Source organism: Cavia porcellus, unplaced genomic scaffold, assembly GCF_034190915.1.
Source record: "Cavia porcellus strain 051 isolate PalLab524CR breed Dunkin Hartley unplaced genomic scaffold, mCavPor4.1 scaffold_2, whole genome shotgun sequence".
In the NCBI taxonomy this organism is placed as follows: Eukaryota; Metazoa; Chordata; class Mammalia; order Rodentia; family Caviidae; genus Cavia; species Cavia porcellus.
Window position 1 is genome coordinate 26,035,309 of NW_026947485.1, and position 26,109 is coordinate 26,061,417.

The following is a 26,109-nucleotide window of genomic DNA, read 5'->3' on the forward strand; positions in this document are numbered from 1 at the left end:
TTGGAAGCCTGTGCTGCTGTTTCCAGAACATTCTGGTGTGACAGTATACATATATTATTAGCCATATATATATATACAACAAAATTTCAGATGACTGGAGAGACACTTCCCCACCTAGCTCCTCTTGGGGACAGGAACATACAAACATTTGCTAGCATTAGGGGCAGCTGGTCATCCACGTTGCAGAAAAAGATGCATGTCTGCACGTGAGCTGGGAGAGTGCAGGGTAGGGGGAATACAGTAAACTCATCCTCAGCGAGGTTGGAGAGTTAAAGTTTTATTTGGTAAAGAAAATTAAAATAGGGACGTAGGATATGAAGTTCCCTTAAAACTGGTAGATGCACATCTGAAAAATGAATAAATAGATGCCAAGGGAGAGTGAGTCACAAGCACATGAGTTGTGAGAGGTTGAATTCAAGAGAACACATCAGGCAATGCTGCTTAATGCCATCACATGATCTGCCCTGAGGCCCTGAGTTTCATTAAAATAGAGAGGGGTGCAACAGAGCCCAGGAGACCGCTGTTGTCTGAGGATCGCGCAGAAGAAGGAAGCCCTGGTTTGCCCGGGCTTGTGAAAACTCAGCATGGAATGCCTCTGCTGGGTCGTGGGATTTCTGCTGCTGGCCGCAAGACTGCCCCTGGTTGCAGCCAAACGTGAGTAATTCTGCTTCTATGTTTCACCCATTCGCTAGGTCTTGGTCTGAAGGATTGGGTCCCAGTGTCCTCTGCCAAAATGGACCGAAGCTCCCAGTGACTCCACTCATTTCTTCCTCTGCAAACTGTTGGGAGTGCTACGATAGCAAGATGTCTGCACCCACAGTCTTTGCTTTGGGCTCACAGGAAGCAGAAACCACATGATCCCATGTGGCTGCCTTCCACCCTCTCTTGCGGAATAGTGGCCGGCCGAAGGGCAGACTCTATCCAGAGAATAATGCTCTTCTACCAACAAAACTGTCTTCCACCCAACAAGGTGGAGAGCTGGGACTATATGGTGGGGTCCCAAATCTGCCGGCAGACTTTTCACTCCTGCCCCCCAAAGCCTTGCTAACCCTGCTGAACTTTCTCCAAAGACCCCCTCGGGCTTGCTGCTGCTGCCGTGAAGTTACTGAGAGCAGGGCCCATGCTCGCTTCTCTGTCCTGGTCATGCTTAGAGGATAAGGCACTTTTCGTAACATTGATGCCCCATCAATGCGACCGGCAGCTCTGGGATTGGGGTCCCAGCAGGCCTGTTTAAAACTCCCTCTTCCTGCCAGTGGGCCGCAAGGATTGAGAGCGAGATGTCGCCCATTTGCACCACAAGCAGCCCCCATTCCCCAGCAGAGCAAGTGTACAGGAAGTGGGGGGTCTGGCCGTGCAGTCGCCCACAAGTCCCCCACCTCCCGAGGGGACGCGGGGGTCACCAGGGGGCAAGGGGGGGTCCCGGCTCCCGGGGGTGCAGACTCGGGGCTCTCGGGCCAGTGGTTCCCCAGGCTCCCTCGATTTGCACTGTGACCCCAGGGAGAGGCGCCGGCACTCGCCGGGCGGGGGCGTCCAACGGGACAGGCGGAGCTGGCAGCGGGGTGCGGGTGTCTGGCCTCAGGACAGCGCCGGAAGACCGTCGCCCCGGGCCGCAGAGGACCCGCGCGGTGCAGAGCGGACCCGGCTCCCGGGCCGCGTTTCCTTTTGCAAAAGTGAGCGAGTTGTGAGATCAGCTAACAAAGTGCTGGGCTGCGACCTGCGTGCTGCAGCTGCGAGGAGACAGACGTCCCCCCGCCCGGCCCCAGACCGCCCGGCGTCTGCAGCCCGAGACACCGAGCCGCTCGGAGCGCGCCCGCCAGCCCTCCGCGCACACTGCGCCCGCTGCGGGGGAGGAGGCCGAGCCTGCCAGGCGGCGGAGCAGGCCCGGACAGCCCTGCGCTGCTCTCGTGTTGTTTTAATTTAAAAGAGCAACGAAAAGCAAAACAAAAAAGCAAAAGAGACAAACAACAACAAACCCCAAACAGTAACAATACAGGCTTTCAAAGCAGGTTAATAAATTGAACAGTGGTTGTTATATTGCAAATTGTTATCTTCAAGTGAGTTGCTTAGCCAGAGGTTTAGCGCAGGCACAAACGCCTGCCTGGCAAGCGCGAGGTCAGGAGTTTGATCCCTGGTACAAAAAAAAAAAAAAAAAAAAAGAATTGCTTAGATTACCAGATATAGACATGCAAAAATATTCTGGCCCGAAGACACCGGGATCAGGCCAAGGGATTTGCAGACACTTTGCAGTCAGCCCTGGTAAAAGGGCAGAGGAAGGTGGCAGCCCTGCCACCCGCTCCCTGCTGTTGGGCAGAGCGAAGAAGAATCCCGGGTGCAGACCACAGCTTCAGAGGTGCTGGGTGCGAGTCCACATCTGTCCCCTACACAAACATACGCGCAAGTTTTTCTTTTAGTATCTACTTCCTGTTGGGTTTATTTTATTTTTAAATTCAGCTTTTATTTTGAGGGTAATTATAGATTCACGTGAAATTGTAAGAAATAATACTGAAAGGTCCCCTTTACCCCTTTTGTCCTAGTGATAATGTAATGCAAAACTTGGTATCACAACCAAGAAACACTGGTACTGAGTCCGTTAAAATTCAGAATAATCCCATCCCCACAAGGATTCCCATGTCCATTTAGAGCCAAACCAACTCCTCCTCTACTGCCTCCCAGCTCCTGGCAACCGCAGATCAGATGTCCATTTTTATAATGTTGTGTCTATAAGTCCACACAAGGAAATGATAGAGCATGTAATATTTTGGGACTGGCTTGATTATTTGCTTTTTTTTATTATTATTAACCTCAGTTCCCTGAAGATTCATTGGAGCTGATGCCCCAATACTTTGTTTCTTTTTATTGCTGAGTACTGAGCTATGTTGTACATGTGCCACCGCTGGCTTCTCCACTCACGGCTGGAAGATAGTTGGGTTATTAGATTTTTGTGGACATAAGATTGACTTCTCTGGGATGCATGCTAAAGAATTACAATTATTTGGTCATCTGGTAGTTGCATGGTGAGTTTTACAAGGACCATCAAAAGTAGATGTAACAGTTTACATTCTCACCAGCAATGTACGAGGGACCTCATTTCTCTACCTCTCCAACTGCATTCGAGTACCATCACCAGTTTTTGTTGGGGTCACACTGAGAGACCTACAGTCTCTTTGTGATTTTACTGCACATTTCTCTACTGGCTCATGATGTTGACTGTCCTTTCATGTGTTTGTGTGTCATCTGTAAATTCTCTTTGGTAATATATGTCTTTTGCCTATTTTCTCATTGGATGCTTTATTTTGTAGTGCTGAGTTCTGGAAATTCTTTATGTATTTTGGATACTAGTCCTCATTGGAAATGTGGTGTGCAAATAGTTTGTCCTGGCCTGTAGCTCTTCTTTTCATCTTCTTTACATACAGTTTCACAGAACAAAACATGTTTATTTTATCAAGGTCTAATATACTGTATTAGTTTTTTCTTAACTAGTTCTAAATCCTGAAGTTTGTTTCTGTTTGTGGTTCTTTGAGGCAAGGTCTCACTATGTAGTTCAGGCTGACCTTGAACTCATAGAGCTCCTCCTGCCTCAACCTCTCAAGGGTTGAAGTTACAAGCACGCATACCTGGCTAACTCCTGAAGATTTCACCTATGCTTCCTACATTTTTATAGCACCATTTGCTTAACAGTCTACCTTTGGCTGGTGGATTATTTTTGCCTCTTTGTCAAGAATCAGTAGGACATACTAGTATAGGTCTGTCCCTGTTCTACTCCACTAATCTGTGATGTCCCATGCCATTCTCCTTTGAAATTTGCATTTTTCTTTGACTTCCACACTTAAAAGCAGAGGAGAAATCGGTGTTTTGATTACATATCTGAAAACACCAATTCTCTCTCAAGATATAAGAAAGAATATTCTCTGGAACCATGGAAAGAGCCAATCCTGGGAATGAAAAGATATGAATCTTCATTTCCTCCAGGTTAAATATCATCCTAGTGGGCTGAGGATTTAGCTCAGTAGCATAAGTGCCCGCCTGGCAGGCATGGGGTCATGAGTTCAATCCTCGGTACCAAAAAAAATAAAATAAAATACATGACCCTGGCAGCGACTCATGGCACTCTCTTAGGCCTGGATTTTTCATCTACAAAGTGAAGGGGTTTGAGCTAAATAATCTGAGTTCTTTCCACATTATTCAATCAAAGTGAATTTCCAGTTATAAACACATCGATAAATGTGAATTTTCTGTCCTCTCTTAATATCTCTTTCCAAATAGGAACAGAATTGCAGGACATTTGGATTTTTGTCTCTTTTGAAGGCCCAGAAGAAAGCAGATGGCCTGAGGTCAGACAGCCTGCTCAGCAGCAGGACTAAGGCCAGAAACCAGGTCCTTGAACTCCAGTTCAATGTCCTCCCCAACTCTGTCTGCTGCTCCCAACCCCTGCCTAATAAGAGAAATGGAAGAAAGAGATAAGTGGCAGGCATTCGGCTTGACTTTCCGAACACCCATTAAATAACCACCCCTAAGGGAGGCCCCTGCCTTAAGAAAAGAGAGGTTTTCTGAGCTCTAAGAGTTCATGGCTGCGCCAAGACACAGGACCGTATAAATCGGTAAGAGAGCAATTTAAGGTAGGATATGACTGGAAACTGACTGAGAGTGATGGATAATTAGCTTTTGGCTGTACCAGACTAGGCTGAGTAAGACATTTACTACCTCAAGCAATCAGTCCAGAGGCAGGCAGAGCTCGAGCAATGGCTCCACGCTGTCACCCAGGACTCTCTTTTGCAGCTGTCTACTGATACCCTTGAGGTCGCTTAGTACATGCTACTACTGATAGTATGTGCTGTTTCCTCAGATTTGCGTCCTCATAGTTAATATGACTGCACGGGTGCAGATATCATGTCATTATACTGCCATGTCCCAAATCAGTTCTGAAAAGCAAACACAATAGATTTAGTTCTTACCTGCTTTTTTTTTTCTTTTTTTTAAAGGAGAACTTTTCCCAGAAGTCTTCCTCTCAACTCTTACTGGCCAGAATTTAATCATTTTCTCCTGCTCAGGCTGCAAGGAAAGGCTGAGCTAGATTAATGAGCCTCTGGAATTTTGATCCGTTGTAACAGAGGCTCTGCTAGCACGAGGGAGGGGGGTTCGGGCTAGCGAGGCAGTGAATCAATCTGCTACAACATGGGAAGAAAGTAAAGACCACATGATCACCAGGATTGTCAGGCAAGGTGAAAAGAGACAGCAATTCAGGATTAAACTCTTTTGAGAGCAAGCCATTCCAACCAAAACAGGATGAAGAGGGAGAGCAATAAGCCAGTAGTGGAAATAAAGTGGAATCAAAATATAGTTCAAAAAACAGGAAAGGTGGGGCTGGGGATTTAGCTCAGCGGCATAAGCACCTACCTTGCAAGCAGGCAGTCGTGAGTTTGATCCCCAGTACCGATAAAAAGGAAAAAGACCAAAAAAAAAAAAAAAAAAAAAAGTACAGGAAAGGAAGAAAAAAAAGAAAACAGAACAGATGGGACAGACTCGTGCCACGGCAGACTGCTTGTGATCATCGACATCTCCAAAAGGTTTGCCACCACTGATATAACTCAGTGCAAGAGCTAAAATAATACTTAATGGAAAACATCAAACTCCTTCATGTTAAAGTCCAGATAAAAGAAGGGAAAAAAGAACAGATGGGACCAAAAAAACCAAATACCATATGGTAAAAAGATATACCAGTTAAAGACTAATCATTAATATCAAGATTTTCTTCAGAAGAAGGCGTATTACCAGGAATAAAGGAAGTTAGTTCCTAAAGAGAAAGGAATCAATTCATCAAGAAGATAATAATTCAAAATGTATATGCACCTAACAACAGAACTTCAAAATACATAAAGCAAAAACTGACAACTGGAAGAAGAAATAAGCCAATTGGAAAATGCATAATTTTAGTTGAAGATTTCAAGATTTCTGTCTTACTAATTGAAATAGGCATGTAGAAAATCTGAAAAACACAATCAACTAGACACAAGTGACTTTTTCCTCATCTGCTAGAGATTGAATGCAGAGCCTTCACATACTAGGTAAACATCCTACCACTGCTACACTCGCAACCCAAACTACCCAAAAAATAGGAACTACAAAATACGGATGGCACATTCACCAAGGCGGATCACATTTTGGGCTAAAAAACACTGTTTCAGACTGGGATCTCCAGTATTAGTGTGTGTCTCTTACCATCCTAGGCCTGGCATTTTTTCAGCCAACAGGGATATTCAGACTAAAAAGATATAAAAATTACTGGAAAGAACATTGGCATCAGAAGTTTTCTTAATGATGTTGTACCAACTTCAAATATTCAGGGGACATGTATTGAGAAGCCAAGTGATGACTAAAAACATATTAGCTTTCAAAAAATATTTTTATTCTTTTAAAGTACATAAAAAGATAAAATTCCAAAAGCTGCATTCGAGGCATTTCCAGGAGACTTGTTTTTTAAAGTATTATCTATTTATTGATGTATTGGATATATTACATGTTGTTTTCCAACAGTAGGAAAGTAAAAGCTTCTTTGACCTTTGCTGCATAAGGACTAAATGAGAAACTGACCAGACAGGATAATTTGTCTTTCCATTACTGACATAGGGTTTCATGATGTGCTGGGCAATGAAAGAAATCCTGGCTCTGTGCGGGAGCACAACCAGTTACACGGCTGGACTTCTGATGAAAGCAACTGGGATGAAAAACTCTACCCAGTGTGGAAGAGGGGAGACGCGAGGTGGAAAAGCTCCTGGAAAGGTGAGTCAAAAGACTCAGCCCAAAGGGCTGTCAGTTTTTACTTCATAAGTTTTGTGGATTACAGAGCTCTTTAGGACTCATGGTTCGTGTTATTTTCATGAATGATAGTGCTGTAGCTGCCAAGTGAGGGCTGTGGCAATCTGTCCTGTGCCCCAACATTACACTTTTTAAGTCATAAAATGTTGTTTAATCTTCCAAGGAAGTTCTAAATGCAGAGCCCTTGGAATATTTTGGAGAACAAGAAGTTTAGCCTCAGCCCTATTTAATGAACATGAGAATGGAGAGCTTTGGAAGACCTGTGACACTGAAGTGGCTTTTGATTATTTCAAAAGTGTAGCTGATGCAAGGGCGGGAGGCATTGGCGCCTGTCATTCCACTACCCAGGAGGCCGAGGCAGGAGACTTGCAATTCAGTAAGCCCCGTCTCAAAATGAAATTTTAAAAAAGCTAGAGATGTAGTTCAGTGGTGCAGCATTTACCCAGCATGCACAAGGTCCCGGGTTCAATCCTCAGCACTGAAAAAATACATGCTTTACCAGAAAGTCTCTTAGATATCTTTCCATAAAGAAATAAATGAATTCTTTAGCCATTGTGCTTTAAGATTTAAAAATACAAACTTTTAACATTGTCTTCTCAACCCAGTTGAACAGAGTTTTTAAAAATATTTCAAGTAAAAGGTCCTTTTTGTGGTTAGAGAATTCTTTAGTCTGACTTTTTTCTTTTCTTGTTCATCCTCTAGAATCTTGTACTCTGAAAGATTAGGAATCTAGAAAATAAAGTGTATCATAATGAGGCATTGTAATAGGTTTAACTTTACTTTAAATGTATATTAGTGTGTGAAAGGAAAAAGACACAGTGGTTCAGTGAGCTCCACTTTTTGTCCCCCAGGAGGCCGTGTGCAAGCGGTCCTGACCAGCAGTTCCCCGGCGCTGGTGGGCTCAAACATCACATTTGCAGTGAACCTCGTGTTCCCCAGATGCCAAAAGGAAGATGCCAACGGCAACATAGTCTATGAGAAGAGCTGCAGAAATGGTAAGGACTCAGGGGTTTCCCTAAACTGCCGACAACCTGTCTCCTCAGCCTTCCTGCTTATAGGTGCTTCTGTAAGTACAAAATGCTGCAGTGGTCCCTTTGCTCTGCTCCTGAAGATGGGGACAAGGATGGGGAGTGCGTGGTCCCACCCAGCCCCCTCATCACCAGCATCAGCCACATCTGCTTCCCTGTCTTTTAGAAGCAACACTGTCACGGCTCTTCCTGACTGCCTCGTTCCCTGGACAGAGAATACCTTGTTGATTCTCAGGTTTATATTTTATTAAAATCAAAAGGTGTTTTGGCCTGTTCAGAGAACAGCCAACTTAAACTGAGTGTGGTGGCACACATCTGTAATCTTAGCTATTCAGGAGACTGAGGCAAGAGAATCTCAAACTGGAGCCCAGCTTAGGCAATTTAGGGAGAACTTGCCTCAATTCATAAAGTTGGGAGGACCTGTGGCTTAGCGGCAGAGCACCCCTTAGTTTAATCCCTAATATTACAAAAAAAAATTCCCAATTTGACAAATGTTTGCTGGCCAATTTAATTTTCTGCTAGTCAGCACTGAGCAAATGCTATGTGGTTGACATAAATGGTAGGATGTGTGAATTTTGGTTTTCCTTTGCTCTTGAAGAGATAAGTTCTTTTTATGTTCATTTAAAAAGCACAGCTATAGCAAAGAAATTATTGTCATAGTTGTACAGGCCATAAAACAGCTATTTACTGATTCTTCAGTGACAGAGATATTCCCTCCACTTATGAACCCGTGATTTGGAACTTTTATTAAATTGTTGATGTGCTTCTTTCTTACTCATATTTTTGTTCCCTGAGAGGAAAACATTAAATTCTGTCTAGAAAGCATGTTTAATATTCAAAAGGTTAAACATGTAATATTTTGTAACATTTCCCCTTCTTTATTTCCCCCTTTTGACAAAGCTGATTCTTGCAAAGTTCTTAAATAACCGTCTAACCCTCTGAGCACTTGTATGTGAAATAACCCATCTTATAAAAAATTTTTATAAAACACCTATATCACTAAGGAAGGTAAAGGAAAGGGGGTGAAAAAGGATGTGACAGGTACATGTACTAATTCCCCACAAGGAATATAAGTTATATTCTGCAAATGTGTACTAATAAGAATAAAAATAAAATTTTCAAAATCTGTCATCACTGAAAAAAACAAAACCTTAAAACCAAGCATATTGGCACATGCCTATAATCCCAGCGCTTGGAAAGCTGAGCAGGAGGATTGCTCTGAGTTCAAAGCCATTCTGGGCTATGTAGTAAGTTCAAGGCCAGCCTGAACTTCATAGTGAAACTCTGTCTCAAAAAACAAAAACAACACAAGTTTTCTGAAGAAATGACTGACTCCAGGTCTAGGGCAAACAAGTATCAGGTAAGCCTGAGACTTCTTAATATGCTAAAAAACAAGAAAAATTTCAAAGACTAGTAGTGTTATGTCAGAAGGACACCAGGGCCAGCTTGAAGGGGCTTCTATCAACCATATTTGGGACAAGTTGAGTAGAAAAAGGAGTAACAACTAATAGGTTGGTAAACAGAAAGGCTCTTCAAAAATATCAGTGATATCCCCGTATTAAGGAAAGCTGAGGAGGATCACAGGAGGATCACACTGAAGTCCCACTTGGGCAACTTAGTGAGACCCTGTCTCAAAAATACAAAAATTTTTTAAAATAAAAAATTCTTAAAAATTAGTAAGAGAAGAGAGGATGAGGATGTAGCTTAGTACAAAGGCTTTGGGCTCAATCCCTAATATTAAAAGAAAACATTCAGTGGTATAAAAAAATAAAAGGATTGGGCTGGGGATTTAGCTCAGTGGCATAGGCCCCTGCCTTGAAAGCAGGCAGTTGTGAGTTTGATCCCCGGTACCGATAAAAAGGAAAAAGATCAAAAAATAAAAGGATAAAGGGACTTTATGAAGTATCTGGATGATGGCCCAAAGCAGGAATGCCGTACATGGGGAAAGCTTGAAAGCAGGGTGAACTGCATGCACAGACATTCTCCATCCAGATGCAACAATTTTAACACTTTGCTGTATTTGCTTATGTCTCTAGCCTAATATTTCTCTATCATATAGACCTGTGTCCATAATGATCTATACATGGAGGGAGAGAGGGAGGGTGATTTGCTCTAACTTAAAAGACACAAACAGCACATACAATAGGAATAGAGGCGCAGGGCAGACTTCACGGGACTGTGTAGAGGTGGTTCCACTGTGTGTCTATGTGGGATGCCCTTTATTTTCAGGGGATCTTTGTGCTGACAAAGAGAGAAAAAGAACCCTAGCCTGAGCGCCCTGGGGCAGCCTGCAGTCTGGTTAGAAAGGAGTCTGCACTGGGAGGCCCAGGTGGAAGATGAATGCATTAAGTGAAAGCTGCAGGTGAAAATGCCTGAAAATCTCTTGCTATAATACTCTCATTGAAGTACAGCATAATATGCCAGAAAGTGTGCACCCCAGCAGCACACCACCGGGTGAATTCTGAGCGTTAGATTTTTAGCCCTGTACCAACTTTGAAACCAGTGATGAGAAACGGGGGCTGGGGGACCCCCATGACGGTGGTGCCTCCTTTCTTTCTCCCCTTAGACTCCAGTTTGTCTCCTGAGCTGTACGTTTACAACTGGGCGGCGGCCTGGCCCGAGGACAGCGAAGGGGGCGCCGGGCACCACGTGTTCCCCGACGGCAAGCCGTTCCCCAGGCCCCACGGCTGGAGGAAGTGGAATTTCGTCTATGTCTTTCACACGCTTGGTTCGACTTTTATTTTATTTTATTTGTATTTATTTGGCTGGGGGTGGGGTGGGAGGCGTGCCAGAAATTGAACTCAGGACCTCATGCTTGACGGGCATTTACCTTTCTTTGGACTTTAACTTCCTCTTTTCTTATCCTGTAATTGGAATCTAACAGCCACAATTCAGTTTACTGGACATCGAAAGAGCAAAATGAAAGCCTGGTTAACTGTCAGATCTCTAGGACACCAAAGAATTAATTTCAAAAGAAATAATTACAGGTTCTTTTAGAAAACAAACAAAAACACAAAAAACCCAACTACTGAATTTTGTCTATAAAATAGCACTCTGAAGACATTTATTTGGATGGCACATGGACAGTCATTTACTCTTTATTTTTGAATATTCTTAAAGGAATAAAGAAATGTGTGCTCTGTAGGAAATTTGAAAAATGCAGAAAAGCACAAATAAAAAATAAAAAGCATTCACACTTAACAGCAGAGGTGATCACCATTAACAATAGTGTTCAACACTATTGTTTCTTTCTTTTTTTTTTTTCTTTTTTTTTTATCGGTACCGGGGATCGAACTCATGACAGCACACTTGTAAGGAAGGCCTTTATGCCGCTGAGCTAAATTCCCAGCCCCAGCACTAATGTTTCTTGATGACAGTCATAATGTACTTTTTGCTCAGTGTCATGAGCTCTTGACCATATCATCAAAAATTGTACATTAGTTTAATGGTTGTATAATATAGTATTTCACTGTATAAAAATAAAATAAGTACTCTTCTTTGACATACCCTGTCTCTTTTCAAACTATAAATGGTATTTACTTTATTATTGATGAAGTGGTTGTTTTAGAAGAAGCAAATTTGGGTTATTGTCAGCAAGGCTACTAAATTCTTATTTTAAAATGTTGCCAGGGCCACCTGGTACCAGTGTTTGAAATCTACCATCTGATCAGTCTCCAGATTTCTAAGTCATAAATTACAGTGAGCTTCTTTTTCCTCAGTGAGCTTACATACACATCAAAATATTAATAGTACTCACTGACCAAAGTACAAAATATGTCAAATATGACACCCATCTGTTTAAATCAGTTTCTTTAAGGCTGACTTGTGCCCTGGAAGTCACTTTACCAAACAGGATTGCCCTGCCCTGTCCCTCCCACGGCAGTCCTGACAGTTCCCAGGGACTCGTTCATTGCCACACCTGAGTTTTTTTTTTTTAGCTTAGTTAACATTGTAGTAACCTAACCAGATCAGGTGTCTTTAGTTAAAAATCAGCCTTCACGGGCAAAGGATATAGCTCAGCAGAGTTTGATTCCCAGCACTATAATTAATAATAATAATAATAATATCAGCCTTTAGCCTAGAAATTGCCCTGTTTTCCTAATGAGGTTGCCTTGGGAGTCCATCTTCTGCCCTGATCTCAGAGTTAAGTGGTTAAATGATGTTCTGCCTCCACTAAGTGTGGCTTCGTCTCTCAGCCCTGGGGCTAACATGCGCTACCCAGAGAGACCCAGCAGAGTCCAGCAGCCTCCACAGGACTATCCTTGTATCTCAAGGTGAAGGGCCAATCCACATCACAGCCCCAGCCCAAGACCAGGGTGTTTTTCTCACCTGTTCAACTGTGCAATAAACGTTTAAACATCCTGGTCTCAAGCATGCATCTCGTAAAACCCAAACAGTCAGTGACAGGCTGTCGGGCACCTTGATGGGAATAGAAAAGTCCTGGAGCCCTGGAAGAGAACTGTTTTCACCTGCCAGCCTGTGGCAATTTGTGAAAAGATTGGAGAAAGAAAAGGGAGAAACAGCTCAAAGTCATCCTAGAATGTGTTTGTGGAACCACTCCATTTCCTTTTGTATCTGTCGTACCCTATTTCTCTTTCATTGCTATCTGTATTTCAATACACAAAATACTGTCAGAAGGTGGAGGGTTCCAATCCTTTTAAAGAAATCTGCTCCATTGTAAAGCAATCATAGTGTAGTCATATTGTTACAAAAGTAAGGTGAATTTTTGGATAATTTTTAATTCCCTTGGGTATTACATTAAATGTATTTTCTATTAGAAAATCTGTGCTTCAAATACCAAATCACTTAACTTATATGAAATATTTATTTGTAAACTAAGGACTAAATGTATTATCACAATAAGTAGCTATTTTATATTAACCACCTATATGCAATTATATAACTGTGTATCTGCGTTATAAAGTTTGACATAAAAATCAGCACTGTTTCCCTTTCTCCTCTCTGAAACACCACTATATTCCCCTACTGTCTTCCCTCCTCAGAGCAATCTATAAATTGTTGCTAGTCTTTAAGAACACATCTTTCATGATCACACCATGTTGCTAATACCTAAAACTCTCCACCCTCTCACAGGTCAGTATTTCTACAAACTGGGACGGTGTTCAGTGATGACTTCTATCAACACAGCCAACCTGACACTGGGCCCTCAGGTCATGGAGGTGACGGTCTACAGAAGACACGGCCGGGCCTACATTCCCATCGCACAAGTTAGAGATGTGTATGTGGTAACAGGTGCGTGGTACATGCTCTGAGTTACCGGGGGACAAAGCATTTCATTCTGTTAACCTTAGCAGCTAAGAGTGAGAGCCAAGTGTTCTGGGTTACATTATGAATCATTTGGACCCTGGCCCAAGCTCTTACATTTAACTGTGTTGTATCCCATATACTTTCGACTATAGCTCATGGAAATTCTAGAAAACATGCATATAAAAGGAAGTTAGCTTGATGCTGAGTTATCCCTGATATTACTTTTTTAACCTCAAAGAATTAACGTTGCTCTTTGATCAAAATGAAGCATTCTTTTACTTTTTTTCCCCCTCTTTTTGGTGTGTCTCTTTAGATCAGATTCCTGTATTTGTGACCATGTCCCAGAAAAATGATCGAAATGTGTCTGATGAAACGTTCCTCAGAGATCTCCCCATTATATTTGACGTCCTGATTCATGATCCCAACCACTTCCTCAATCAGTCTTCCATTTACTACAAGTGGAACTTTGGGGATAACACCGGCCTGTTTGTTTCCAACAATCACACCTTGAATCACACCTATGTGCTCAATGGAACCTTCAACCTTAACCTCACTGTGCAGGCTTCGGTGCCTGGACCCTGTCCATCACCTTCCACACTTCCGAAACCTACCCCTTCTTCTGGTGAGTATTCTGCGGTGTCTTTGAGGGAGATTCCTTAATGACTAACATATATCCATGCAGGTCAGTGGTGGCAAACCTAGGGCATGCATGCTGTTTGTTATCATTGAAAGATTCACTGTCACTGATGTAGGTTACATACTTTTTACTTGTTTATTTATTTAGCAGTACTAGGGCTGGCACCTTCCACATGCTAAGCACTCTACCTCTCAGCTGTACCCCGAGCCTCCTAGCAGGAACATGATAGTGTAACTTAGGCTTGGGGATGTGTGTCAGTGATATAGCACTTGCCAACTGTGTTTAAAGCTCTGGCTTCCATTGCCAGCACCAATAAATAAATGCATACACACATAAGTAAATGCCTGCTTAAAAGAATTCTGTAGAGACTCTATAATGATTCCAGTTTATACCTGTTGATATCTTTTTTGTGTGTGGTACTGGGGATCAAACGAACTCACAACCTCGAGCTTGCCAGACAGGCTCATATGCCGCTGAGCTAAATCCCCAGCCCACCTATTGAGTTCTTAAAAGCTCTTTATTGAGGTTTTAAGCCTTTAGAACAAGAAAGGAAGGAGTGTGTGTTTAAAATCACTTGGCCAGTAGAATTTGGTGACCTATACAAATGTGTCCTTGATCCTCCCAAACTGCACCTGCTCTTGCTATGTGTGTACGTTGCCTGGCAGCTCCAAGCTGGTTACGTTTCCACTTCTAGTTTTCATGGCCTGCTCCTTAGGAAGCATCAGTCCTCCACTTCTCTCTCAGCCCTCCCCCACATCGTCCTCCTTCCCTACCTTGCCCACTCCCATCAGTGTCCCATGAAAACCCAGCCATACTGTAAAGTGCTTCTAAGTGGCCCAAGAAGAGGTGCCACTGGGAAGTATCTCCGAACAAGCAAGCCAGAGCGTCTCCAGCCATTAAAACTGCTGCTCAGGGCTGAGCAATGCCTGATCAAATACCAACCTCTGTAAATAGTCTGTGAGGACATTCCAGACGTTCCTAAGTGCCTACTTTCCGCAGCCTGGGCTTCCATCAAATTCCCCACCCCGCCCAGGCCATGCCCACCTTTCTCCACTGGGAGGTCTGCACTTCGCAGCCCCCACGCTGACATCCTCTCACTGGTCACAAGAGGGCGCCATGACCGAGCTCCGAAGAAACCTGGTCACCAAGTCTAAATTTGTAGCTCTTTTTACCAACACCTGTTAGCTATAAATAAAATAAACTGTTAGAAGTGTTAGGGATTAAATGACATCTTGTTAAAGGATACATAAACGTAGACATTATACGTTATTATTACTGATTGTGATTTTTGTTTTCTTTTGGAAGTTTTGTTTTTTGTTTTGCTGTTTTGTTGTTTCTTTCTTTTTCTTTTTCTTTTCTTTTCTTTCTTTTTTTTTTTTTTTTTTTTTTGGTCTTTTTGAGACAGTGTTTCACTATGCAATTCAGGCTGGTCTTGACCTCACTTCGTAGCCTAGGCTGGCATCAAACTTGCAGCAATCCTCCTGCCTCAGCCTCCTGAGTGCTGGTATTACAGGCGTGTGCCACCATGCCGGCTCATTTTGGGGGGAAAATGTTTTAAATTACAATATTTATGCATGTTCTCTAGTAAAAGGCCAAACAAGAGAGAAGTCTAGAGTAAAAGTCTCTAAGTCCCAATGAGAGGGATGTTCTTTAGTCATTCAGTCATACTTTGACCTTATAGATACAATATCTGCAAAATTCTTTGTGCATTTTTATAAGTATTCTATCTAATATAAAATTACTAACCTCTATTATTTGGTCATTTAGAAAAAAGTTCTATTTAAAATTGGACAAGGTTGTGAGGTAATGATTCTGGGCTCTGATAGCTCCATTCTGTCTGTCAAGAATCTCCACTGGGGCAACTCACTTTCCAGGTCCCCTCCTGTCTCTCCCTCAATAAAATGTCTTACTCTTTAAAAAAAAAAAAAAAAAACAACACTTCACCTGAAGGGATTTTGTGATTTTCTAAGGGAAAGCTAGTGATCTAAGTGCTGTGTTAGCCAGCTTCCTCACAATGCCCACTGCCCCAAACTTAAATCAGAAGAGGTGCATTCTGACTTGTGGCTTCAGAGGCTCTGTGCATCGCTGGCTGGTTAGGAGGCCATGGCGGAGGAAAGCTGCTCCACCCAGGGCAGCCAGGAAGCAGAGAGAAAGAGAAAGAGAAAGAGAAAGAAGGAGGCTGGAACAAGAATGCACCCTTCCGTGTCCTTCCAGCCTGGCCCAACTCCCAACAGCACATTCAGCTCACTAGATTAACCCACTAGGGGTCCCTGATGCTCAGGCCGTGGACCAGGACTGTGGCCCGTTAGGAAAGAGGGCTCACAGCAGACGAGTGGATGTTTGAGTTTCCCTCTGTATTTACAGCCACTCCCCAATGTTCACATTACCGTCTGCCTCCTCTCAGATCTGCAGCAGTATTCGATTCTCACAGGAGTTTGAACCCTGCTATAAAGTGCACATATGAGGGATCTAGTGGGAGCCCTTTTTTGAGAATATAATGCAACAATAATAGAAATAAAGTACACAATAAGTGTACTGTGCTTGACTCATTCCAAACCTTTCCCTCCATCGTCCACAAAACTGGTCCCCAATCTCCCAAATAAGTGTATGGTGAAGGCTTAAATAAATGAGATAAGTGGTATGATTTTAGGGCTCCAGAAGGATCAAAACCCCCTACAGAGTTCCGAGTCTGTGGTGGCTAAGACAGGGAATGTCTCTGGGCAGTGTGGATTATTTTTTTTTTTTCAAACAACACAGGAAACTGAACAGACTTAGGAGTGGTTCAAAGACTTTTCAAGTAACAAATTACCTTAACAAGGAGAAGTGTCTTAGGAGAAGATTTCCATGCTGCACTTCACTGCAGGGTGAAATGCCTGCGCTACAGTCTTTAGTTAATTGGAATTAGAGCCAGCTGTCCTCAGCCGCTATCTTATCTTGCTCCAGGCCAGGCAGCAACCTTGCACATGTGTTCAATTTCCAGTTTCAACAGTTGGGGACCACTGGTAACTGTATTAACCCCGTGATCCAATCACCTTCCAAAAGTCCCATGAACACATGAGACTTTAAGGGACATTGTAGATCTAAACCATAACAAATGGTCTGTACAAACAAACCTGTTGCGACAGAGCACATCAGCTGAGTACTGGGACAGGCTGAGTGAACATCCCGTGAACACTCCCAAAGAATCAGTGTGAAACTAAGGGGCCATCCCAAGAACTGCCACAGCCTGTCCTGCTAATAAACCATGAACTGAGTCCAGTGCTCTGCTAGGACCTTTCTGGACTCCTCCAGCAGCATTTCCCACTGTGCCGAGGAGCTCCAGAAATGTTCTGAGGACTGCTCTGAGAAGTCCCCACCCAGCACAGGAAAGTCCCAGGACATGTTACCTTCAAAGGCTCATGTCACAAAGTTAGAAAGAAAGCTCTTTTGAAGCTTTGATACTCTTCCCCAAGACTGGTCCATTTCAGTGCCTTTAGAAACAAGGTCATATTTTTAGTATCATGTTTTCTTTCATCTTTTCATCTTGTTAAAGTAGTACCAACATCTTTTAAAATGTAACCAGTAAAGCACTAGAATTTTTTCTCTAATTATACTCAAGACTTACTATTGATGTCTTATATTCCTTCTTTTTGGGGGTTTGGGAGGGGTACCAGGAATCCAACTCAGGACCTCATGCTTGCCAGGCAAGCCCAGCACCACTGAGGCAAATCCCTGGCCCCTCTTGTCTCTTTTCCTCACATCTCTGTTCGTCATAGTAAGGTTCTTGGAATGTAAGCTTTGGACCTATGAGCCATTGAAACAGAAAAATAATCACCTTTTTCTATATTCTCAGAACAATGAAACATGTTTATTAAGTACTTCCTATGTGGCAGCCATAGGAAAAGCAGGTTCTACGTACCTTCTCTGGTGGCTCAAGGCTGGGTGGCAGGCAGGAGTGTTCTTGTTTTATAGATGAGCAGACAGAAGCAAAGGTAGGTTAAATAACGTGCCTGTGGCCTCAAACAGCTAAAAACAAGTGGAGCTGGAATTTAAGCCTGGAACGCTTGCCTCCTAAATTAAATATGGCTTTGTCTATTACGGTCTGTTTTATTTCATCATAAGCATCATGTCACATTTTAGTTACGGCTTCACCTTTTCATTTGCTTCCTGTATTTAAACAAAATTTGGGATTATGTTTGGAATTGAGGTGTAGCTCAGAGGCAGAGCACTTGCCTGGCATGGGCAAAACTTCAATCCAAGCACCTCAAAAAAAAAAAAAAGAGAGTTATATTTACTTATATAATTTAACAGTTGTTATAGCACTTATATTTCTCATAGCAGTCCCACCTCTATGAATCTTTGCACATTTACTTCAGATTTCTTCGTGGCCAGGTGTGGTGCTGTATGCCTGTAATCCCAGCACTCAGGAGGCTGAGGCAGGAGGATCATTGTGAGTCTGAGGCCAGCTTCAACTACACAGCAAGACCTGTCTCAAAAATAAAACAGAACAGGACAAAAAATTCCTGTGTGGATTTAATAGTATAGAATTCTTGATGTTTTTCTAAGAAGATAGATGTTTAGATTTCTGGTTATTCTGTTTTATTCTTAGTAACTATTTTTAAAACATCTTATAATATATACACTCCAGTACCTGTTGGTGACAACGCCACGGAGCTGCGTGAGATTCCTGATGAAGACTGCCAGATTAACAGATACGGTTACTTTGAAGCCACCCTCAAGATTGTAGGTAAGAAGGGAAGGGAGGGAGTCAGCTGAGGTCACCCACCCACTTGCTAACTCTAGAACAGCGGAGGGGCAGGGGTGCTTCATTTCCTGTCACATGTGGCTTCATGCACAGGCAAAGGCTTCTCTCGTTCCCAAGTTTCTGGCTACTCACACATCCTGGCAGACAGCAACCTTCCTTGAGGCCCCCATACTGCCCGCGATGGGGCCTGGATCCCTCCTGAGGGTCCTGATTTTGTTATGGAGAGTATGAATGAAGGCCAGGATGGGTTCCCCATTTCCCTCAGTTAATTTTCACAAAGTCATTCTTTTATTTGTAAAACAGAAATGAACAGGCCGCCACACATGGCCATGCATTTTGAACGCTGCCCCAAGGTCATCCAGTAGAGAAGACAAGAGGGGACCAAAGCCTAGCCTGAGTCCAGCCACCTCTGCTTAGGAGGAGCTGGCCACTCACTGACCTGGGGCTGTCTCTGCCCAGAGGGGCTGCTGCTTTCTAAGTCACACAGAGACTCTGGGTTGGGCCAAACAGTTGTTCAGCGTGACTCTGAAAATGTGACGTGGACAGGCATTCACAGAGATGAAATAGGTTCCCAGATTAGCTGTGTTTCTGTTTGAATGAGGCTGTCTCCATTTGCGGGACCTGGGTTCTGACTCATTAAGAAAGGTGCCTGTGTTCATTCTGGCTTCCATAATAGAATACCACAGGCTAGGTGATCTAGAAACTACTGGAGTTCTCTTGCAGTTCTAGTTTGGAAGCTTAAGATCTAGACACCAGCAGATTTGGGTCTGCTGAGGCCCTGCTTCTGGGGTTATGAATGGCCATCTTCACACTGTGTCCTCACATGGCAGAAGAGACAAGGCAGCTTTCTGGGGTCTCTGTAAGGCATTAATCCTATCCTCCACCAGCAGACCTGCCCCTAATACCATCTAACAGCATCTCAGCCTGCCAAATGGAGAAGACACAACATTCGGTGTACAGCACAGTGGCCTGGTTTTGTTTCTGTTGTGCTTTGATGGTTTTCCATGGTGATTATTTTGTTAGAGGGAATCCTGGAGATTAACATCATCCAGATAGCAGATGTCCCAAGGCCTGTGCTGCAGCCTGAAAACTCCCTGATGGACTTCACTGTGACCTGCGAGGGGACGTAAGTACATTGCCCCCCTCAGAGAGTTGGGTCAAATGAGTACCCTCGGTTTGAACAAAGGCCTTGATCACCTGTTGTCCCTTCTATGTTGATATAAATTCCATCATTACATTTTAGAAGCCCCAGATGAAAGAGGCCTTACAAAGGGCCATACAAAGGCATTACCAATTTTATGCATACATATTTTATTAGCACTGAGAATGTTCATTGCCTGTGTCTATTGATTAACTTGAATAGTAATTATGTGCAACAATCAAATGCTTATTGTGTCCTTAGGACCTTATATCTTATGTTGAATCCTCACAGTAACCCATGAACCTCCCCATCTCATAGATGAAGCAAAGGAAGCCCCCAGTGATCACAGAGTTTGCCCACAGCCAGATGCTGGTAGGTGGCAGAGAGGGTGGCTTATAGATCAGGGTCTGGCTCAGAGCTGGCTTTTCTGCTCCTTGAGACTCCTCTGGTGGGCAGAAAGCCAACATGGAATTATTGTATGATAATCCTCTCTATAATTCATGGTGCTTTTTATAAACATAATTTGATGGCCCTTGATATGGTCAGGACTGTATACAATAAACTAAATATAAAAATCGGTAGACAAATATTGCCAGGTGTGGTGGTACATGCCTGTAATCCCACCACTCAGGAGGATCACCATGACTTCGATGCCACCCTAGGATACATAGTGAGTTCAAGGCCAGGATAAACTATCTAGTGAGACCATGTCTCAAAAAATAAATAAATAAATAACAAAGATTACATCAGTTAATTATATACTGGCAAATCAACTAATGGACATGTCTCTAACTTAACTAATAAAATATATGTTTAAACATAGCAAATAATCAAGGGAATGGGCTGGTATAAAAATGGGGCCTTATTTGGTGAAAGGGAATGACTAAGACACTCTCTTGTTGGGGAAATCGGCAGATAGAGCTGATGTGTGACCCTGGCCTAGATATTTCCCGTCCCTGAGCTAGGCTGTCAGCAGTTACACCAGGATAATATTGCTTTCTTCATGAGGCCGTGAGAGGAACAACCAGACCACGGCCTATGCCTGAATGGGGGCCTTGCCTGGAGCAAACCCTGCGATCCAGCTGTGCTCTGCTGCCAGCCCTTGGCGGGGGCCCAGGCAGGGCCAACTGCAAGAGCAAATAATGTCGTTGCCCAACACTTAAGCCCCTGCATCTCAGGCCGTTCCAGAGGGCCCAGAATGCAGGGGAGGTAGCCTGGGCTTCACCCAGTTTCTGCCAGCCCCTCACCTTGGGAGACTCACCTCTTCCCCTTCACCCTCTGACCTCACCTTCCTGAGGATGCAGAGATAACAGCAGCCCATCTGCAGGTGTACTTCAAAGCCAATCACACACTACAGTTTAACATCTATGATTTGATAAGGATACGTGGAGTCTGATTTTAAAGAAATGCGATGGTTTTTCTTTTTTCAAAACTGCATTGCATGCCTCTGTCCCTCTGTATGATCTGTGTGCCTTCTCCCGCCCTGCCATGTCACAGCATCCCCAGGGAAGTCTGTACCGTCATCTCTGACCCCACCTGCCAATTTGCGCAGGACGTGGTCTGCAACAGTGTGGATGCGAACGACGCATGCGTGCTGACCGTGAGAAGAGCCTTCCGACGGGCCGGGAGGTACTGTGTGAACTTTACTCTGGGTGATGATGCAAGTCTGGCCTTCACCAGCACTCTAGTCTCCATCACTAGCAAAGGTGAGTTTTATTTTATGACCCTAAGAGTACTTTATTTTGCAGGTAAAGCGTGTGCCCAATATTAAAGCCATCGATGGCTTTGTCATCAATGCTTAATTTGCAATATTTCAGTGCAAAACTCATCATACTCTTGTTAATAAAAATTAAAGAACTGGTATTAAAATCTAGCAGCAAATCTACTTGGGAAGTGATGAGAGAGAGTCAGAAAAATAGTGGTCAAAGAAAAATCTTTTGATGAAAAAAAAATCACTTATGATCATGGGCCAGTAACAATGGGATACAATCACTGCATGCTTGAATAGATTTGTATTTCAAAAGGAAGATGTAGGACTCCATGTCAAATAATAGCAATGACATGATGACAAAGGAGAGGCTGAGATCTGGTTTTCATGGGTCCTGAGCTCCAGTAACCTTAAATGGATCTCAGAACCAACTTTCTCTTAAGACTCCTTTATGTCTTAGAAGTGCTGTGCGGTGGAATACAAGGGAAAGATTAAAACTGTGTACACATTACACTAATTTTGTCCTATAATTTGTATATTATCAAGTACGACCTAATGGCCATTTCACTTACAACTCCTTTGGACTTATAAGATAAAATGTACTTATATATTTATTCATTAATCATATGAAGGGCAAATTTAACCCCACTAAAAGAAAAATCTAATATAGTAATAGGTCCCTTGACGACAGGGAAATGTTCTGAGAAACTTGTCATGGTGTGGATGTTGTAGAGTGTACTTGCCCAGACCTAGATGGTCTAGCTCAAGTGTTCCATGTGGCACATGCCCGTAGTCCCAGCTACTCTGGGGGCTGAGGCAGGGTATCCCAAGTTTGAGACCATCTGGGTAACTTAGCAAGACCCTGTCTCAAACAAAATTTGTAAAAAGGGCTAAAAATGTAGCTCAGCACTAGAGCATTTATCTAGCAAGTTCAAGACCGTGGGTTAAATCCCTAACACTGAAAGAGAGAGAGAAAGGGAGGAGGTGAGGAGGGGGAAAGAGGAAGGGGAAGAGAGAGGGAGTCCATGGATATTTAACCGAAATTATTCTTATTTATTGATCCAGTGAATATCATCTACTGCATGCCCAATGCAATTCTATGCATGAGATACAATTCTAGGTAAAGTGAGGAACAAGACAAAGAAGATGCTTGGCTTTCTGAGCAGTGAGAGATATTAAAAGAAAAATGTAAAGCAAACTAAAGTTAACAGAGGTTTAGGGGTGTGCGTGTGTATGTGTGGTACTGGAATTGAACCCAGGGCCTTTACAATAAGCTATAGCCCTAGCTTTTTAAAAATGCTTTAAAATTCTATTTGTTTGTTTACTTATTTGAGACAGTGTCTTATCTCATTAAGTTATTAAGTTTCCCAGCTGGGCTGAAACATTCAGTCCTCCTGCCTCAGGATTACAAGCATGAACCACAACGTCCAGCAGACAGTTTATTTAGGCACCAAACTGAGCTTCACTGTTGAGCGGTGAGCTCTCATGCGCTGCCCAGGATGCTGAATAGTGAAATCTCTCGAAGGGCTGCAGCCAATCAGCTGCCTGTGACTGACTACAAAATAATCTCTTAAATTAGGTTTCAATTTGCTTAACTATTAAGATGCACTTTTTTAGGTAGGAATTCAGAATACTTAAATAGCCTTGGGCCACCAGCCTCCTACTTCAGTTTAACACAAACCGTAAACCAACAAGATAGAATTGTGAAAAAAATAAATGCAGGTCAGCAGTGGAGAGGGGCAAGCACGGAAGAGGGAGAGGTGGAGGCCAGCGTCAGCTCTTTGACTGGGGAAGAACTGGCCACTCAGTGGTCCCTCTTAGTGAAGGGCTCCTGTGAGCTGAGACCTGCATTGCCAAAGGAAGGCCCACCTAGATCCTCAGGCCTGGGCTTCTTTCTGTGCGAGCCGGGGAGCCGGGGAGCCTCTGGCTGGTTAGAAGTGGGATCTGGTTGATGCTTTCAGAAGATTGTTCCAACTGCTCGGTGGAGCGAAGGTTGCAGGGAGGGAAGAGGGAACTCAAGTAAACAGTGAAGAGGGCCCTGGCCACGGGTAGCAGAGGACACGAATAAAAGTAGATAAGCTGCTGTACTTTGGGGAAGAGACAGCCAGACTGATTTGCTGGGTTGCAGGAGAAGAGAGAAAGCAATCTGAGGCTTTCACTGTCTACTAGGAGAGAAATACATGTAAAGAAATAATGGTGGCCAGGTGCGGTGGCACACACCTGCAATCCCAGGGACTTGAGAGACGGGGTGTGCATATTACAAGCTCTCAGCCGGCCTGCAAGACCCGATTCAAAATAAAATTTTAAAGACATTCTAATAGGGGATGGAGATAACTCAGTGGTGGAGCACTTGCCTGGCATGTGTGGCCCTGGGGTCAATCCCCAGGACCACACAAAGAAAGATAGATGAGAAAAGGAAAGAGAGAAAGAGAAAAAAGAAAGCAAGCAGGAAGGCAGGCACCACAACTGATCTAGGCACAGAGACAAAGTAAGGTAACAAAGGAGAACACGACCTGGCGACCTCTCAGGAAACCTGGGAAGCCGTCATGGAAGGGGGACCTGACACGACCCAGAGGCAGGCACTCCAGCGGGGACGTGGGGGTTTGAAAGCATGTAGGGAATAAGGCTGACTCCTAGATTTTCAGCACAGTGAGAAGGCAGGAAGTGAGAGGCGAGGCTGAGCTCCACACCGTGGATCACAGAAGCCCAGCACCACCTGAGTTCTGCTGGGTCAGCCGAGACCCACGCAGGTGTCTAGGCTGTGACATCCCTCTCCTTGATCCCTTGACACAGTGTCCCAGACATGCTGACTCATTTTCTAAATGGAAGATAAACTGACCCAGAGATTATGTATTATTTAATGGAAATGATTAGTGAAAGCCCCGAGGGAGCCTTCCGTCTTCTGACAGCTCCTTCTCTCATTTATGCAACGGCATCACAAGCAGTGTCCTCTGTGACTCACGCGGCCTTGTTTCTGTTGAAGATGCAGCCTCCCCTTTCCGGACGGTGAGTGCCGCCCTCATCTCCGGCAGCTGCCTGGCCATCCTTGTCATCGTGATCACCGTCTTGGTGTACAGGTGAGTTTCCAGTTATAATGCTTTCAACCTCCTTCATATGCTGTCAAAAGTTAAATAGCATAGTTCTGGGCAAATGTACCATTTTCCTGTTTGTTTCTTTAAAACATTCTGTGTCTGGGAAGAAAATCTTCCACTGAACCATGGATACCAAATTAGCCTGTTAATTTTGCTGGAGTTTTTTTAATCCTAAAATTGCTACCAGATGTTAGTAGCTTTACAAAATCATGTCTACTTAGTATTTAACATATAATCTTAAATCATAGAGAGCAGGCACATTTCTTGCCTGGAGAAAAAAAAACTACATTTTTTATAAGCTACCAGCACACATCTGTGGCTACAAGCCACAGATTAGGTTCGATTAGGAATTAACCCTTTGAAACTGACACGAGAAGGATCCTAGAAAGTAATTTGTTTCAGCCAAAGACCTTTTCTTTAATAACCGTTCAATACATTGTTTTCAGAAAACACAAGAAATACAAGCCAATTGAAAACAGTGCTGAGAAGGTGGTCAAAGGCCCACAGGTCGTCCTCAGCCACACAGAGGCCGTGTTCTTCCCGGGAAACCAGGAGAAGAACCCACTGCTCAAGGACCGCTCGGGGGTGCTCTAAGCCTTCAGCCTTATTTCTGACCACCAGTCCGCTCTTCAGTGCCATTTATAAGAACTGTGCAGCTGTGGGTGATTGTTAGCTTTTTTTTCCCTGAAGTTTATTGTAAAATATACATCCTGATTTAGAGAGATCAAGTTTTAGGAAAGTTGAATTAAATCACATTTTAGAGAAGTGATGAAACAGTTCAGCAGTGCTTGCTTGCTTGTCGCCATCCACGATGTCATCAGTGATTAGCGGTGTAGACGCCCTAGCTCCCAAGAGTGGGCAACGACTGCTCCTTAGAACCTGACCCGGCTTCAGTAGGAGGACAGGCGAGCTGCCCCTGTAACATGTACATTACACCAGTGTAGTCCCGGCGTAAAGAGCAGGTTCCAGGCCACTGGATCCCATGTCACCTGATGTGCTCAAGCCCTGGCAGAACAGGAAGGGGTCTGAGTCTTTTGCCTGGTGTGTGTGCTTGCTATACTCAGAAAACAATGCTCATCTAACAGAAGGTGTGAGTACTGTACGTGGTGACAGCCTGCCCTGCCCAGCTGAGTGGAGGAATGATATTCGTTTACCTGTGGACATTTATTTAGTGCTTTCCGTGTAGCAGGCCAGCACCCACAGTGGGTGCCTGGGTATATACCTGAATGTGGACAGACCCTGAAGCACATATTTAGAATCATAAGTTCTAACTTTATAAAGGCGGCCCCTAGTTTTCCGACCAGTTCCTCTAAATGATATGGAACACTGATCAGTGAGGATTTTACCCCCTCTGCAACTGAAATCATCTGCCGAAGGTTAGACATGACATTCTTTTTCTGCTCTTCCTGAAAAATAATGTGGGAAAAAGAAACAACTGTGGGATTGTAATTATTTTCCCAATGTATCATTTGTCTTTTGATTTCACTTATAGTTTTTGAGAGGTAAAAAGTTCTGTAACATCACCCCCAAAGAGCACTGATAATCTCATGCATACTTTCTACTTTAAAATATATATTCAGAGCCAGGGGTTTACATCAGCAGCACAAGCACCTGCCTGGGAAGCACAAAGTCATGAGTTCAATCCTCAGTACCAATAAAATAAAAGATTTGTATATAA

At 43.6% G+C, this 26,109-nt stretch overlaps 1 protein-coding gene across 1 annotated transcript; it reads left to right on the plus strand.

Annotated features, from left to right (window-relative positions):
- The first annotated feature begins 457 nt into the window (after positions 1-457).
- On the plus strand, positions 458-26,109 carry Gpnmb (glycoprotein nmb). The gene is made up of 11 exons (XM_003467930.5): positions 458-654; positions 6,625-6,777; positions 7,665-7,808; positions 10,408-10,569; positions 12,936-13,094; positions 13,423-13,731; positions 18,374-18,472; positions 19,514-19,616; positions 21,129-21,337; positions 24,323-24,416; positions 24,878-26,109. Exons 1-11 carry the CDS (start codon positions 585-587, stop codon positions 25,023-25,025), a joined length of 1,650 nt encoding a protein of 549 aa, XP_003467978.1. The 5' UTR covers positions 458-584; the 3' UTR covers positions 25,026-26,109.

Bases quoted from the DNA above. Each gene is read 5' to 3' on its own strand.
- Gpnmb (XM_003467930.5), top strand. From the start codon at position 585: ATGGAATGCCTCTGCTGGGTCGTGGGATTTCTGCTGCTGGCCGCAAGA. The intron at 10,570-12,935 runs GTTCGACTTTTA...ACCCTCTCACAG, and splicing joins CTATGTCTTTCACACGCTTG to GTCAGTATTTCTACAAACTG. The intron at 19,617-21,128 runs GTAAGTACATTG...GCCATGTCACAG, and splicing joins ACTGTGACCTGCGAGGGGAC to CATCCCCAGGGAAGTCTGTA.